The following is a 17,736-nucleotide window of genomic DNA, read 5'->3' on the forward strand; positions in this document are numbered from 1 at the left end:
AATGGAAATCGTCAATGTAAAGAAAGTAGACAGGAATTGCTTGATAGCCTTCAATAAGTGGGCAGGTGGAGGCAGGGGCAAAGAAAAGACAGGTTTCAATCATTAAAAAAAGGAGAGAGTGAGACAGGCAGACAGCGAGGAATCAGAGGTGACATTCATCTTTAGGCCTGTTCTTTGCAAGGTAGGATTCAAAAACTAGTCAAACAAAAGAAAATCCAGAATTCACTATACTGCCCACTACCTTTCCCTCTTCTAATGATATAGTGTTGTAAAGGGAAAAAGGCTGAATACATTTAAAATACTACGTAATGCAGGCTTGTCAAAATGACAATTTACAGTTTACGTTGAAAACATCTGACAGCAAAAAATGAAGTGAAGAAAATAAGCCATGAGAGTTAATATTTTACAGTCTGCCAAAGCAAGAGCTGCAGCAACACACAACTGTTGAAGCTGTATGTCTGTTGCTAGGAGAATTTTGCATATTTCACAAGGCATCTGTTCTTGACATTACCTTCAGCAATACAAAAATAGACTATGATGCATCTAACTGACAGCAACCAGTAACTGCATTTGATTTTTAATTCACAGTTCAAGGAAAACCCTCTTACTGTACATCAGTGGCTCTCAACCTTTTTAAGACTTAAGAAAATGCCACCTCTTAAGTTTCACTCATTTTTTTAGAACACAGAAATACAGAGAGTAATTTCCCTGTTGCAAACAACTCAGGCCACATGTCAAAATGATTGTAATGCTATGGATTCCTATTTGAAATTTCTGGGTTTATCTTGTGAATCATGTCTGCACAACTACCAGAGCTAACACTGCATTGCACCCCCACAGCATCCTTGAAAAGAAAGCAGCCCATACCAGAGTGCTCTGACACCATGGCTGAGAATCACTGTTATACTTAAGCACAGCATGAACGCATTGGAAATTACTTCTCTACTGTAACAAGGATATGAAGAACACTAAGTCAAACATGCAAGTTAGGGAAAACCAGTTAAGACTACCTTAGCTATTCTTTTCTTGCACATACACATTAAGATGGTCTTTTATGTCATGATGATCACACAGCTTTTTCCCAGACTCCCATCTCATCCAGTAGACAAAACTGATTGTGCTTATCTAATGACCACCTATTAAATATTGTTTTGTCCTCCCTGTTCAATATATAGTCCCATGCCTCATTTATTGCATAGTAGTAAAAACCTGCTTTGAACACTTTTCAACAGCAATCACTGTAGGTAAATGCTTTACAAACGTTAGGAGTAGCATTTTCCCCACTTTACAGATGGGTAACTGAGGCAGAGATAAAAGGGAAAATAAACACCCACTAATTTTCACCACTCAATTTGCCACACTTGATGGGCTTTTTTTTCAGGATTGTGTTTTATATAGTACTTGGTATGTTCAAAACACAGCTCACATTTCCTTCAGCTGCAGCCACACACACGCTCACCACTTCTGTAAGTCAAATCCTATGGTATTAACAACCAGACTTTCTTTTTTCTCCTGCAATCTTCTGCCTCTCTCTCTACAAACTTTCCAACTTCTACAATAACTGAAGCTGGGCTCCTACAAACAGCAACCTTCTCTAATACAAGCTTACTGAAACCACCCACCCAACAGGCCTATCCTTTAGCACTGTGTCCTTTAGAAAAAAAAATACTGTGTAAAGATGTTACCATAATGAAGATCAACCGGAGGGGTGGGAGGTGGTGAAGTTACACAAGCATCTCCTATTGACACCAACATCATTAATAAGCAAAATGACATTGTGTTGATCTATCTCACACAGCTCCACAACATGAAGCTAATGATTCTAGCAATACAGATCAGGGGTTGGCAACCCATAGCCACAGGGCTGGATATCCAGATACGGAGCTCTGGCTGCAGGAGTTCTCCCTATGCCACTGTGGAGAGATGCAGCAGTGGCAGCTGGGTCCTAGCTAGGGGTGCATTGATAAAGATTTTCTTCGCCAATACCAAATGCCAATTATTATTAATCAGCCATATCAGCCAATACCAATCCAACAGCCGATTTACAGGAATGCAGCCAGGCAGCATGGAGAGCAGCATCCTGCTGGTAAGTTTGCAGGGGGAAGGGCAGATTGAGGCTCCCTGGTGCGGGGGGGGGGAGTGTGACCCCAGGACCAGAAGTGGGAGGGAGCCAAAGGCAGCTCATCCAGGGTGTATGGGGGGAGGTAGGGCAGCTCCAAGCCGCTGTACACACCACGGGAGAGGTATGGGGGAAGAGGGTGGGTGGGCATATGTCCTTTTGGATTTGTGTGCAGGGCAAAGGTGGGCTGCCTGTTGCAGGCTCAGGACCATGGGCTGTGCTGGACTCTTCCCAGCAGGGGGGGCTGGGGGGAGGTTGGGACAAGCAGCAGCAGCACTGGGAAGGGTCACCATGGAGAATTTTGGGGTGGCTATAGCCTACCCCACAGCCATGCCTCCCAACACCATGTCCGCCCACCCTGCCCCCATGGAGCCCAGCCTCCCCACTAGAAGAAGCCGGTGCAACCCCTGGCCCCGAGCCTGCCCTCACTCCACACACAAGTCAGAGGGGCCACATGACCCCCATGCCTCACCTGGGGGTGCATGCAGCAGCAGGGAGCCACCCCCCCTGCACCTATTGGATGAGCCACCTGCAGCTTCATTCTGCTCCCAGCGCCAGGGTCGCATTCACCACCCTGGCTGGGCAGTGCCTTCCCCTGACCCACTCCCTTCTTTGCTGTGGGGCCTCAATCTCCGACTCTGGCAGGACACTGCTCTCCAAGCTGTCCAGCTGAATTCCTGGCCACGTTCATGTGTGTGGCTGCATGCATGCACGCAGCATTTATCAGTGACATTATCAACTACATCGGCCAAAAAAAGCCAACTGCTGACAATATTAATTATCCTTTTACTGGTGGAGATCCAATACATCGGTACACCTCTAGTCCTAGCACCTGCCTGCATCTGACCAGAACTGAGTCATTCCAGCCCACAACCTGAAAAGGCTGCTAAACACCAATATAGACGATTGCCTTCTAGGTGGACCATCATTAGGAGGGGAATGAGCCTAGTGGATTTTATCATTACCTGACAGCAGAGAAATGGCAAAACTCTGGATTTCATCTCAGGCTCTGGAGGGGTGAGTACCCTAGTAAGGACACACTCTTCCTGCCCTTGCATCCAGACCTTGAACCCAGTCCCTCATTCCCTGTCCCAAGCTTCTCTTTGGGAACTACAGACTAGACTGCCTCACCTCATTCTCTGGAAAAATCATGGAGCAGGTCCTCAAGGAATTCATTTTGAAGCACTTGAGGAAAAGGTTATAAGGAAGTCAGCATGGATTCACCAAGGTCATATCTCATCATAGAAGGCAATCAGGTTGATCAGACGACTGGCTTTGTGGATGCAGGGGAAAGCAACGGGTGTGATATACCTTGACTTTAGCAAGGTTTTTGATACGGTCTCCCTGAACATTCTCATAAAGAAGCTAAGGATGTCTGGGTTGGAGGGATGAATGCACTGTAAGGTGGACAGAAAACTGGCTGGATCACTGGGCTCAGAGGGTAGAAGTCGATGGCTCGATGTCTAGTTGGAAGCCAGCATCAAGTGAAGCGCCCCAGGGGTTGGTCCTAGGGTCGGTTTTGTTCAGTATCTTCACTAACATCCCAGAAGATGGGATGGAGTGTACAGCAAGTTTGCCGATGACACCAAGCTAGGGGCAGTAGTAGATACACTGGAGGGTAGAGCTAGGATTCAGTGACCTCGAGAAACCGGAGGATTGGGTCAAAAGAAATCCCACAAGGGCAATGAAAATGGTTACGGGGCTGGGGCACATGACTTCTGAGGAGAGCCTGAGGGAACTGGGCTTATTTAGTCTGGAGAAGAGACGATTGAGAGGGAGAGGTGGCAGAGAAGTCTTCAACTACCTGAAGGGGGTTCCAAAGAGGATGGAGCTGGACTGTTCTCAGTTGTGGCAGATGATAGCACAAGGAGCAATGGTTTCCAGTTGAAGCAAGGGAAGTTTAGGTTCAATATTAAGAAAAAGTCTCACTAGGAGGGTAGTAAAACACTGAAACAGGTTACCCACAGAGGTGGTGGCATCTCCATCCCTGGAGGTTTTTAAACCTGGCTAGATAAAGCCTTGACTGGGATGATATAGTTGGGGGTGGTCCTACTTTGAGCAGCAGGTTAGACTAGATGACTTCCTGAGGTCCCTTCCAACCCTAATCTTCTATGATTCGTCATGTCATCAAACTTGTCATGCCAGTCCCAGTCTCTTTGACTAGCCAATCTTAGTCTTCCACTGCAGTCTTGCTGCCTGGAGTTTCAAATCTCAGTTCTTCCCTTTCCCTGTTCACAGATTATTAAACAAGAAGGGACCATTGTTCTTAGTTGACTCTCCTGTCAGGACTTTCTGAAAAGTTCTTTGCCCTGTTTCCCCTTGTCTCTTTTTTGTCGTCATTTCAGTTTCTTTGACTAGCCAATCCTGGCTCTCCTCCTGGATCCCCTTTGTCAAATCTGTCCCACCTTCCTCTCCCTCTTCATATAGGTTCCTAAGTTTCAGTCTCCTTGTCCAAACAAACCCAATCTTCCCCTTTCTTCTAACTCCTTGGTCAGTCTGTGTTCAATTCCCATCCAACTGGCTACCAGTCCTATTTCATGTCCTCTGATTTTTCTCACCGTCTTACAAACCCAGTTTAAGTCTCCTTAAAGCGTCCCCTATGCTGCCCCCCGCAAACTGTTTCTGTCCTCCACTCTAGTCTCAGATTCTTTGCTCCCCTGAGAAAGGGTGAACATGCCCAGTGAGGATGGAGCCTTTGAAACTTTCCATAACAACAAGTGTAGAAGACATTAATCTTCTAAACTGCCACTTCTTCTAAACTGCCACTTTTTAGAGGATGTTTTTGGCAGATTTTCACAGGCATGTAAAAGATGCTTCCCTAACAAGGGTTGCTGATAATTCCAAGGATTGCTCCAAAGTGTAGAAGTAGAACTTTAAATGGGTAACAGCCCCAGCCTCATTTGTGGAAATAGATGAGCTTTTTTAGCTGACATTTTAAAATTAATTCAATCAGAGGGTGACACTCAGCACGGAAAATTTCAGTCCAAATGGTCAAAGTTTGACAAAGCAACAAACAGGTTATGGTAACCTCACTTATTACACACACAAATATAGATGGGCTCAAATTTTCTGTCTTCTATAAATTTACGTTAGTAGTATCAAAGGTATTTTATATTCCATCCTAATTTTATTTGTATTGTTTGGCTCTTAAGAGATGGTATATGGCTGGGACATTTTTAAAAATGCCAATTATTAATACATTTCAGTAAAATGAAAAAAAATAGAAATTTTGTAATACTACCTCAATTTAATTAGTGTGAAAAAATGTATTAGCTATTTTCAAGTGAAAAATACCCCAATGACTTTGGAATCAACACACTCTTCTAAAAAAAAAAACAAACAAAATACTTAGTTTAAAAGTTGAGTTTTAATAAAAAACAATGTATACAGAACATAACATGGAAGTTTCTTGTTAATAAAGGGATAAAAATATTTTGCTTGGCTGTTGATCAAAGCAAACACCAACACTGACACTGACTTAGGGTGTAAGAATAAAAAAGTGCAGTGACTAACTGCTTTGTGCAAAATGAGGGAAAACATTTCCCACAGTTCCTGTTTTAATATCCAAGATTTTATTAGTAGCTCCCAATTACTTTAAAAATTTGGCGTTATATTTCATTAAAAAAAGAGATGGGATAACAGCACAGCAGGAACTTGTTCACTTGCAGCAGTGACAGAGAAAATTGCATGGAACAATGGGAAGTTGAGGAGGAAGCAGGAGAGGGGAAAAATACAAAACCTTAAAAAAAAATCTACCTACAATAGGAAGTTTTACAAAAAAAATTTCCAACAGCTCTTATGAATGAGTCCATTTTCACCAATGTGTTTATAACCTGTTTTTCAACAGGTTTGTACCAACAACTGGAGGCTAACAATTTGTGGAAGACTTGTCTATTCTATGCTCCTGAGCTTAAGAACCGCCCCCCCCCACACTAATTAGCATCCTGAGCGTTACACTTTAAACTTTAACTCCCTTGGTCAGGAAAAATGTCTCTGAGGTAACTAGAAAGTTTATTTTAAAACTGTTCTGTAAGTTACTAGATTTTGTGAACAAGCTATCAAACAACAAGAAAGATACTGCATTATAAAATGTAGTAATGTCATTTGATAAACAAAAACACAACCAAATTATTTAGGATACAGCTGCACAGGACACTAGCACATGTTCATTCAGCTGTACATCTTGCTATAATGAAGCGTCAGGACAGAACTCTCAACAGTTCTAATTCTGCTCTTAAGTTTTTGTTTAAAAGCAAGGAAAAACTATGAATTAGATTACTGGTTTGTGGATTAGTGCCAAGGAAAATTAACAAAGCTCAACTGAACTTTCATCTATGGAAGAAAAGTGTATCCAGTTTGCCCACAGCAGCTGTCTGAAAGAGAAGCCTTTCTCCATTTGTAAACTACAGAGAGTCCGCTTTTCACTAAAGTGTTTTGTTTTACCATAACACATGTATAAACAACTTATTTTCACTCTCAGCTCTGCCCTTCCTTCCCTTGTCTGTTCACCTGTCATGTCAGCTCTACTACTACTACCACCTTGTGTCGCCAATCTTATCTAGGCCAACTTTTAATACCATTACCCTTATCTCAATCCCTGCTTGTGGGACTTCTATGAGGCCTACAAGAAATAAAATAACAAACAACAACAGGAGTATTTGAAGGCAGCATTTCCTTTTAAAATTTATTTGGAACTGCCTGAAAATGTTAAGTTGTGGAACATCTGAGCCATAACTATCTATAAAAAGATAGTTGTGTTATATAGTTACATAATATATTACAAAGATACATGTATAAATAATGTAAGAACCTGATCTAATTTTCATTACCCCTTTGCTTTCCTTCTTATCACAATTATTTATGTTTTACCCCATGTTAGATGCACTCTGAGATGGGGGTACCTCCCACTAAGTGTTTAAGGCATCTTGTACAATATTTGGACCACAATCATGACTGGAACCTCCATATACCATGATGATAAAAATACAAATGACTGACTATAACTGGTCCAATATAAAATATCACCAACAAAATCCTTGCCTCTCAAATCAAACTGGCTAATGATTCTACATTCAACTCTTGTTGAGAGCCAACACAAGCAATAGCAAGATGGCAGCTCCCTGAAACAAGTGATAACTTTTATGTAAAAACATTTTTTCAGCCTACCTCACAATTTAAAACCAAAAGCAACTGCAAAGTCCCTAGTAAATGTTGTGGAACCACTGGCATTTCTCCCTGTGCACCCAGTTCAGTACACAGAGTCAGTCCATGGACTCAGAGCTCCCTCCAGATCAGAAAACTTGGTAGTAAGGTGAGCAGCAGCATTAATTGCCACAGCTTCCAGAGCCACAACAATTGATGGTGCTACCACTCCCTCAACACCAAAGTTCTGGACCCTTAGGAAGTCCCATGGGCTGAATGACAACTCCATGGCTGGCGTCCAGTCTGTACACCATATTTTGGTCACCCTCACTCACTTTAAAGTTAAACAGACCACCCTTCTTTTAAAGAATTCTGATACTATTCAACTCCATACATCTGACTCTGTTTTGTCACTTGATTTGTATTAAAATCAATACACCTGATTTTGTATCAGTCTGCAAGCTAGAATGATTAGTACAATTTTCTTGGACAATGTATAGTTTAAATGGGTAGGAGTTTGTCAATGCCAGCACAGAAATACTTTCTAAATTAGAATCATTTTGATGTACACGTTACTAAGATAAAAGAAAGATAACAGACACATGACAATGATTTGCTATATAAAGTAAAGCTAATTTGTGTTCATTTTAATAGAAAATTCTATATGCCCAGCTGGATTAAGAGAGAAGAATTTTAAAAAGGACATTCTTACCCACAGTCTGGAGCTGGGCACCATCTACAATCTGGATCTGCAACAAGCCATCGCCTAAGCATAAATTCTTCATATTTTTCCATCAAGATGTCATCGTTTAATATCAAACGAATGTCATGTGGATTGAATCGTTCAGAACATTCGGGACAGCTGATATTAACTCTACTCTCAGAGATTTCTATCCGGAGATACTGACGTAAGCAATCCACACAGGATCTATGGTGACAAGTCATTATTTCTGGGAACCTGTCCTTAGAGTGCCGTAACAGACACAAGGGGCACTCCATGAAGTCTCCAGTTGGTTTACTGGTAGAAGTGGTGCCATTGTCAGAAGAGGTACATGTGGAGAAGATAGAGTTCTTGTCTGTGCACATTTCAGAATGTATACTTTCAATACTTGCAATTCCATCCACCCCTCCATTTAAATCCCTAGATTTGCGTTTTGCATCTTTTTTCCTTCGGAAGAGGGAGCCCAGTGAAATTCTTCTTTTCTTTGGTGCCTTTTTAACTGAAGGCAAGCTTACTGAAGAGGCAGAAGACTGCAGGTCCCGATCAGAGCCCATTTGCCGATGCAAACTCATGTCTAGAATACTCATCAGAAATGGGTCAAAGTTCACATGTAACCCTTATCATTTTTAAGGCTCAAATGAATACAAAGTAGTAGTGTGCTTAAGTCATGTTGCCAGGTGATCCAACTTGATGGTCTTCATAAAGAAAATTCTTCACATACATTTGTTTCCAGGGAAGTCTTCATAGAAATTCTCTTAAGTCCAAAAAACAAAACAAAAAGACACATTAGCATTTTATTCAGTCCTCTTTAAATTCTAGGAGTACGGCATCTGGAGGACCACTTTACTCATATTACTGCCCCCTTGCTACACTCTAAAAGCCTAAAACAAAAAAAGATCTCAACCCCCATAGGCACTATTGTCATATAAACAAGGGCAACCATCTACTGTAACAACAAGCTCTCTTGCAAATTCTTCATTGGATGGAGTGATCAGAAAACTTGGCACCCAGTAATGCAACACTTTTGTAACAAAGAAAGAAAAAGGAGTTCTCCTAGGAGAAGCCAATTTTGCAGAAATGGATTCTTAATGTCTATTAGAGATGGCCATGTGACTAATAACTTGAACTGCTTCTCAACTATCTAAATACCGCCTCGATGTGGAGACAGAGAGAGTGCACTTGGTTTTTGTGATTTTATTAGTAGCTTTGATCATACTGAAGTTAACTGCTAGAAAGAACAGGGATGTCACACATTTTTACATTCATGCATTTTGGTAGAGATGAGACTAAGGATTCTGTGATGTTTCAGCCTGTTGGGCCAGATGACCTTGAGCCAACAATCCATACAAAATTTGTATCTCTGATATGGAACCAGCAGGGTAGATAAAAATGAACAATTTTATTAATTTTTTATTTAATCATTTATTTTTTAAGATGCTTTTAAAAAAAAAAAATCTATATAGTTTTAAGTTAACCCACGTCAAAGCTCAAAGACATCATCATGGAATAGGGATTGTAACTTCTAATTATGTATTATTTGAAGTTATACATATATCCATGCAACCTTTTTAGAAAAGTTTATAAATAGGTAACAACATATTGGGGACCCAATCTTACGGGGTTCCCAGAGTCTCCTTTATAGATTAGTAAAGATTTTAAAAAACCACTCTACCCAATGGGACTCTGTGCTCAGTCTCAAAGATTCTATTAAGCATATCTGTGATGCTTAGTTTCAGTTCTTAAACTGTGGATTTGTGTCTCCAGAGATAACATCCTTGTTAACAGCAGTATATGGACATGAGAGAGAACAGACCCAATTACCTACCCATCAGGCCTACTGTCTCTCCAAGTTTGCATACATACAGTCAAGCCCGTACCTTTCTCTAAAAGTGCAAAGTTTCAAGAAGTTAAATGAATAAAGGATATCAAACAACAATAATGCTTTTTTTTTTTTTTTGTAGAAAACAATGATTAAATCGAGCCTTCCTGACCAGTGATTTAAATCAATTTGATTTAAAGTCAAATCTGCCCTGGGAACCAGTCACTGTTCAACCAGTGGAAGCCATAATAAGAAGCTCCAAAGGTCAGGTCTGAAAGTGAGTTGTCCAGGCAAAGAGAAGTGACATGGGCTGGAATCCCCACTTTCACAGGCTGGATGCGGACCACAGGCTATCTATGTTTGGACACACCTATCATGGGGCTGTTGTGCTACAAACATAGGTAAGAATTACGATATAGGAGTGAGTTTACTCATTTTGTAAGCACAGTGCATTATTACCAGATTCTTTGTACATTTAATAGTGTATTTCCACTTCTGCAATTAGGGGACTGTGCTACAAAACTGCTGATCTACATTTTCATACATTATGCATGATATAAGTTGCGGTAATTTTAATAAACTTGAGGTACTAGCATGCCAAAAAGAACAATAGATACTGCATTATGCATCCACAAACTGATTCACTAAAACCAGTTCATTGTTTTTACAAAGTAACTTCATCTCTCAGTTGCAACTACATTAGCATTTACTTTTCGCATGCAAGTCTATAAAATATATTGCAGAGTCATTTCCATGGCAACTTTGCTGCAGGAGTACACAAAGGAAGTCCTACTTTTAAAAACCTGCAGTTTCATGCTGTGTGTGTTTTCACTGCCAGCTGATAAACTTCCACTGTCACTCAAGTTGATGTAAACAACATGAACTATGAGACCTTTTCCTCTCTTGAAAAAGTGGAGAAGACTGAGAGGCCTTGGGAAAAAAGAATTTCATAAATAAGATATGTTCAGTACCATTTGTACAAGTTGTTACTTTTTTCCACCTTTGGAAGGATATACCTTACACTGAGCCCAATATAAAACACTTAAGAATGGTACAAATATATAAAGCCAAACATATAGTTAGAACATCATGCATCCTAGTGTTAAATCTACAGCTGAAATTTTAACATAACACTATTCCTGGTTAAATTATAACTGCTCTCTAACATTACACCTCATTTCACAGTAGTTAAAATTATGTGTTTTGACATTTACAATCCAGCGTGTCATTTTGCCCAACACAGTAAGGTAAAACAAATACTGTTAAGTTTCAAAGTGCTATGCTACTGGAAGGAAATGAAGATTCTTCTGCTAAGTAATTGCACACTAAATCATTAAGGGAAATGAGTTACATAGGCATCACTATTTCAAGGCTGCAAACCTGCAAAACAAGTCATATGTTGTGTGTTCTAGAAGGTAAATGCAGCACTCAGTGTCAATATACAGTGTCAATCATATCAGTGTTCTATGTATCATATGATTATACTTTGACATTATAAAATGTTCATGTTTTAAATGCATTTTGTAAAAAGGTAGCTTAACTACACTTAATACACTTTGAAGCAGGACTCCCATAGACCAAGCCAAAAAAAAAAAAAAAAAAATCAGGGCAAAAATTAGTACAGCTTCTTTAGATGATATCAGCACTTTCTTTCATAGATTTCATAGACATTAGGGCTGGAAGGGACCTCGGGAGATCTTCGAGTCCAGCCCCCTGCCCAAAGGGCAGGAAGTCAGCTGGGGTCATAGGATCCCAGCAAGATAAGCATCCAATTTACTCTTGAAGGTGTTCAATGTAGGTGCTTGAACCACCTCCGCTGGCAGACTGTTCCAGACCTTGGGGGCTCGGACAGTAAAGAAATTCTTCCTTATGTCCAGCCTGAAACGGTCTTGCAGGAGTTTGTGACCGTTCGACCTCGTCATCCCTTGGGGCGCTCTGGTGAACAGACGTTCCCCCAGATCCTGGTGGTCACCCCTGATAAACTTATAGGTGGCCATCAGATCTTCAATAACATAAAAACAAATTTAAAATACTTCTATAGAAAGCATCAATTCTGAACACATTATCAACTTACACGTATGCGTGCATGCAGATGCACACACACACACAAGTTCATACCAACTCTAGCAGAGAAGCATGGAATATATTTAGTAACAAGGTGTATTTTACCTATTGATCCATACTGTAGAAAGCAACCCTGATGCAATTAACATAACCCTGGGGCAATTTAACTGGTTTGGCAAGTTAAGCAAACATGAAGCCAAAATGACATTTACAGAAAGTTGTTTTGTTACATACTTAAAGTTTTCATAGTTTAAAAAACCTATTCCAATTATTCAGTGAGGAAATGGGATTGCTAAACACATAAGCCTGTGAGATCACCTTCACTCTTTTCATGTTTAAACAGCTTCCACAGTAAACCAAAGGCGTTACAGAACAAAGAAAAGAAAAGCCCTGCCCCCAAGGAGATTACAGTCCAATTTTATAAAATGCTGTCCCAGCAAGCAGTGAAGGGCAAGCAGAGTTGAAGAGAAAGAAAAATTCAGAACCAGGCTTGTAAATAAAATGCAGACCACATGCCTTCCTAAATAGAACAACCATTGGCTAGCTGGTCCAAGCAGGAAGTCTAGAAAAAACTGCAGAAGAGAGGGAAGAATAAGAATGACAATAAAGAGATAAGAAATATTGGGGGGACAGGAAGGCATATTTGGACAACAGGATGTATAAAAATACGTAACTTTTAGTAACAAGTGATTCTGTTTTAAAAGAATTTAAAGTGCCCTGAGGTGGACGGTTAGGCTGCTGACAGAGGTTGGAGGGAAGGGTGGGGGGGGGAAAAAAACAGGACAGCAAAACAGCGCTTTACCAAACTCAGCTCACCCAACACATGTAGAGAGAGTGTGCACTTCAGCGGGGCTTTTTGTCACTTTTATCAAATAGCTGATTCAATCAGCTATTCAATAGAAGTGACAAAAATCCCTGCTGAAGTGCACACTCTATACAGGTGTTGGGTGAGCTAGGTCAAATTGATGGAAGCTACTTATCTAGGCATGTGCTGCTGCGCTTAGTGCAGGGTGTGCTAAGCTGAAAGTAAAGCAGCGTTTGGTTTTTCCCCCCCATGTCTATCAGCAGCCTTAGTTCTATGTAGTAAGCTACAAAGATATTGCTATTTGTATTGTGTCTCGTTTCCAAGGGGATCCTACAGCCCTATTTCATGTTTTTAATTTCACCCTACAAAAATGTCTTTAAAAGCAGTTAACATAGCTGAAGGCAAAAAATGGCTTCCTAAAAAAAAAAAAAGAAAAGTATACGGCTATGTACACGCATTCCCAGAACACGCCATTTCCATCTCAAATAAATTAATTAGTATGATGGCACAGAAATCCCTTTACTATTCCAAATGTGTGAAGACTACATTCTTCATGAGAAGTCTTTTCATTGAAAAAGATTACATGAAAATTTCACATTTGATTCTTGGCACTCCATCTGAAATACAGCAAATTACAAATAAGAGAATATAACAGAACAATATTTGTTACTGTTTCTGTTAAGGCAGCTCGGTCAGCCTGAAATCTGGTAAAAGATACCACACTTACTCATGCTCCCCTACCAATTGTGGGCTTACAATCATACTTCCTAATCAAGAGTCTTCCTCTTCCACTAACAGTCTTCCTGAATTAAAGACGCAAAAAGAACACGTCTGACTATATGCGATCAAAAAGCTCCAAACAAACAGGTGACTTCTCCAAATCTGTCCATTAAGATAATTTTCACAGATGTGTATTTGTGTCCTCTTGTTCACCATCTGAGCTACAAATGTACTTAAAATTAAGCTTCTGGCCTTAAAGTTTCAAAAAAAATCTTGAAAAGCTTATTAATACACACATATGTTGATGTACATTGTTAAATGTATACAGACAATCATGCATATATACACCCAGACAGTGGGTGAAAAGTGTTTTTCTTCTCAATACATGAGATTCTGGTTTTTAATGAGGAAGGAGACAGGTGATATCACACATTTCATATGGAAGTAACTTAGAACGCAGAGTATAATATAGCTTATCTATTGTGAAAAAAAAACAAACTTCAGATGAGAGCTTCCAACAACTTCCTTTACAATAACCAAGGCAGCTAAGTCAAAGAATATAAACTCTTTTCCCTTCCTTTCTCTGGAAAGGAAAGAATGTGTATTACAGTATTTCTGCCAACTTCAACAGATGTGTGAAATCATGAAATAGCATCTCTGGTGATTCATCGGCTGCACTTCTTATAAACAAAGATTCTCCCATGCCCTAACAAAACACAGTATTTATTCCTGAGTTCTCTCCTAAAAAGAAAGAAACCATTGCTTTGCTAGATTTTTGGAATAAAAGTGTTGCGACTTATTTAAAGGCACCAATAATTATTCTTCAATACTTGGTCTCCATTTTATTAGAATGAAATATAACCACTTTAGGCCATACTCTTTGTTTTATGATAAACATAGCTTGAACTTTTAACTAAGTGCAAGGGGGAAAACAGAAAGCACATTGGTCATGATTACAAGAGGCAAACTTGAGAGGCCAAAAAAGAGGGACCTAGGCAGGGCTTCCTACTATTGCCACACCTACAGTTTAGGTGCCCTGCTTGAGAAACCAGTCATAAAGAAGTAGGCTGAAAGAACAGAGACAAGTAGGGTGCACTTTAAAGACATCTGCAAGCAGGACATGAAGGCTTCTGGAATCAACCCAAACCTTTGGGAGGCCTTAGTAGAAGACAGGACAAAATGTCACTTCATTTGCAATCATGGAGTTCAACACCATAATGAGAATGGTTACTTGAATTACAACAGAAATGTGACCTAAGGAAACAACCTGTCAGTACAGTAGCCCCTGACTCTACAGACACATGAGACCACTGTGGCAGGACCTGCAAGTCTAACATTGGTCTCTACAGCCACAATGCACCATCAATCAGCACAATAGTAGCAATATCCATCATCACTCGCTGATAAACAGGTGCCCTTATTTTTGAGGCTGGAACAGATCTCAAGAGGTCATCTAGTCCAACACCCCTGCCCGAGTCAGGCATCCACATTTTTTATACAGTGCACAGGGACAGTTGGAAATGTATAAGATTCATAACAAGCAGCAAGTTAAGAGGGGACATACCAGAGATGGTGAATGAGACAGAAAAGAGCAGTGTCTGAACTCCTGTCTGTCCCCCAGATTTTAAATGCCTGTTGTGAATGGCATTGATATCAGATTCAGAACCTGACCCCCTCTCCCAGACTAAGGGGGCAAGCTGTTCCTTTGAAGGTTCCTTGTTTTCTTGTTAAAAAACACCAGACAAAGGAAGATATGAAGGTAGTAAAGACTAGTGGTTAGAATATTTGCTCAAAAGGCATTTTTCCATCTCCTATGACAAAGCCCTAACCAACAGGTTCTAGGCTACAAGAAGCCCTGAAGCCTTGACACAGCCCATGGAACCAAATGATTTCAGCACCCCGGGGCTAGGTGCTAAACTGGAATAAGGCTACCATCCACTTCTGAAGCTGTGCAAAAAGATTCATAGGGGTAGAAGAAAAAGGACAGAATCTGACTCTAGCCCAGCGATGAGAACTCATCCAAGTGTGGAGTTCTGCATTCCACTCCCTGCTCTCAACATTGTTTATGAACTTTGCACTGAAATGTCACTGGATAAAAATGCAAAAACAGGATTGGGAGCAGGGGGAACCAGAGACCAGATCTTGGTCAGAACATGACCGTCCATGGGTTTTTGTGCTTTGGTCTGAGCTTAATAATGAGCAGACTGCATGCTTGCTTGAGATGCCCCACTCAGCTGAGCAGGGAGTGCTTCCTGACATGCAAGGTAGCTGAACTTTAGGTGCCTAAAGTAACTGCAGTATTAAAAAACTGAGGCTTTTACAGAGGCACCCACAAAGATGGACAGAACTTTGGTGGATTATACTCCTGAATTTATGACGCTTAATGTGTGTGGGGGGGGGCGGGTTCTACAGCATCTGTATAGACTGAGTGCTTCAGTGAGTTTTTCCGGTGCTATTAGCTTAAGCTGATTCAATCAGTTATTAGATAAAAGTGTTAAAAAAGCCCCACTAAAGTGCCCCATCTTTATAGATGTCAGGCAAGCCGGGTCCAACCAAGATGCTGCCTCTTCTGGGTATATGCTGGATTGGGCTCAGGGTGGAAATGCACTGAGTTCAAAGTAAAGCACCATTTTGGGTTTTTGTTTTTTAACATCTGTAAGCAGCCATGAAGTCTATGTTGCTATTTGTTTAGTAACAATGAGAGTCAACATGAAGGAAGCATGCTGCAGAAAAAGGAAATCTATTAAACCAAATGATGCAAAAAGAGCCAAGATTATGTTGAGGGAGAAAAGGACTACAATTCCTTGTCTACAGTGCTTTTTCACAGAATTAAAAAACAAAACAACCCTTAATCAGATTTTAAGAGGTGCTTCAGGCAATAGTTGTGATGTAATTGTGAACAAAGTATAAGAATCAAGTATTACACCCCATTAGCATCAACCATCACAACTTTGTTACCAGACAACGGAAACTAGGTTAAAGTAGATTAAAACAGTTCACAAAGAGACAGATCTTAAAGTCGCAACTCATAAGCAGTGTTTCCTCAAAAGGACTTACAGATTGCAAAAAGCCATATATTCATGGCTTCCTGCCATCATCAAGGCCTCACCACAAGTCAAAATTCCATCGGCATTTTAAATGCACTCTGGACAGCAGCCAGGCATAAAAAACTGACTGCTGCAGCACAAAAGCACTATTTGGGAAATTTTCCAAAAACATAAAGGACAGTTACATGCCTAACTTCTACTCATTTTAAAAAACAAACATTCATAGAAGCCACTTGCTTCATTACCATTTCTACTTTTGAAATTCTACCTCTAAACTGTCTGCAGAAGGAATCTATCTAAAACTTGACATATCTAATCTATTTCCCTTTGCAACTCCTAGGTCAAACCACTACATGTTAATTCAGGGCCGGCCAACTTGTGACTCATGGGGTACAGGTAGCCCCTGAGGGGTTAATTTGTGGATCTGTGGGTTCCCAGTCCAGGCACTGCACACCACATCACTCATGCTGCTGCTGCCAGGGTCCCCGGGCTCCTACTCTCTCCTCCAGTTTCTACTTTCTGCCCCTGTACCTAGGGGTGTGATGGGGAGGGGCAACGCAGCCTGTGGGGCCAAAGGAGCTTGCAGCCCAGGGGTTCAAGGGAACCCCGTGCAACATGGAAGGGGAGATGGGGACATACACCATGGTGTGCCACAGGAGTGCTGTTGCAGTATGTGGTCCCCAACCACTTAGAAATTGGACATCCCTGTACTAAAACTAAAACACTGATGTCAAATCTACAGGAAGAGGAAGAAACAGAACATGCTTTTCCCTACCAATGCTATCAGGCACAGTTTTCAGTGGAAAAGTGACTAAGTGAAACCAGACCAGACACTCAACTTGTCTGAATATTTCCATCAGTAACATAACTTCCAAATACTTCATTCACAATATTTCTGGGAAAGCTCAAAGCACTATTAGGCTGAACTCTGATTTTTATCACAATCCATAAATCCAAACAGGGAAAGCCCAATTACTAATGCCATGAACAAGTGGCAAACTCAGGCTGGGTGCCTTCTTGATATTACAGACAGGGGAAGCTCTCTGGTATATCCTACTGCAGCATATACATATCAAACACAAACTTAAATACACTTCCCTTTTTCACTGGGTGCTCAGAATGACCCACATAAGCAATACACCTTGTGATTAGTGTAATTGGAAGTCATTTGGACTACCAACACAAATTGTTAAGTCACCCTTGCAAAGAAATCTAAATACTTACACATATTAGCACTGGCACACATGTTAAAGAGGCAAGAGAAGAGAGGCTTGCTAAAGACTGACCAGAAGATGCCTC

The 17,736-nt window shown here is 40.7% G+C and overlaps 1 protein-coding gene across 3 annotated transcripts in view; it reads right to left on the reverse strand.

Moving 5' to 3' along the window:
- Nucleotides 1-17,736, reverse strand: part of RNF19A (ring finger protein 19A, RBR E3 ubiquitin protein ligase) — a 111,655-nt gene that overhangs the window by 34,160 nt on the left and 59,759 nt on the right. For all 3 annotated transcript variants that reach the window (XM_090040433.1, XM_090040435.1, XM_090040434.1), the window contains one exon: nt 7,974-8,736. In XM_090040433.1, coding sequence (XP_089896559.1) covers nt 7,974-8,569 — 596 coding nt within the window. In that variant the 5' untranslated portion in view covers nt 8,570-8,736. The remainder of the gene's footprint in view (nt 1-7,973; nt 8,737-17,736) is intronic.

Source organism: Crocodylus siamensis, chromosome 3, assembly GCF_052110815.1.
Source record: "Crocodylus siamensis isolate JL-2025a chromosome 3, ASM5211081v1, whole genome shotgun sequence".
Classification (NCBI taxonomy): Eukaryota; Metazoa; Chordata; order Crocodylia; family Crocodylidae; genus Crocodylus; species Crocodylus siamensis.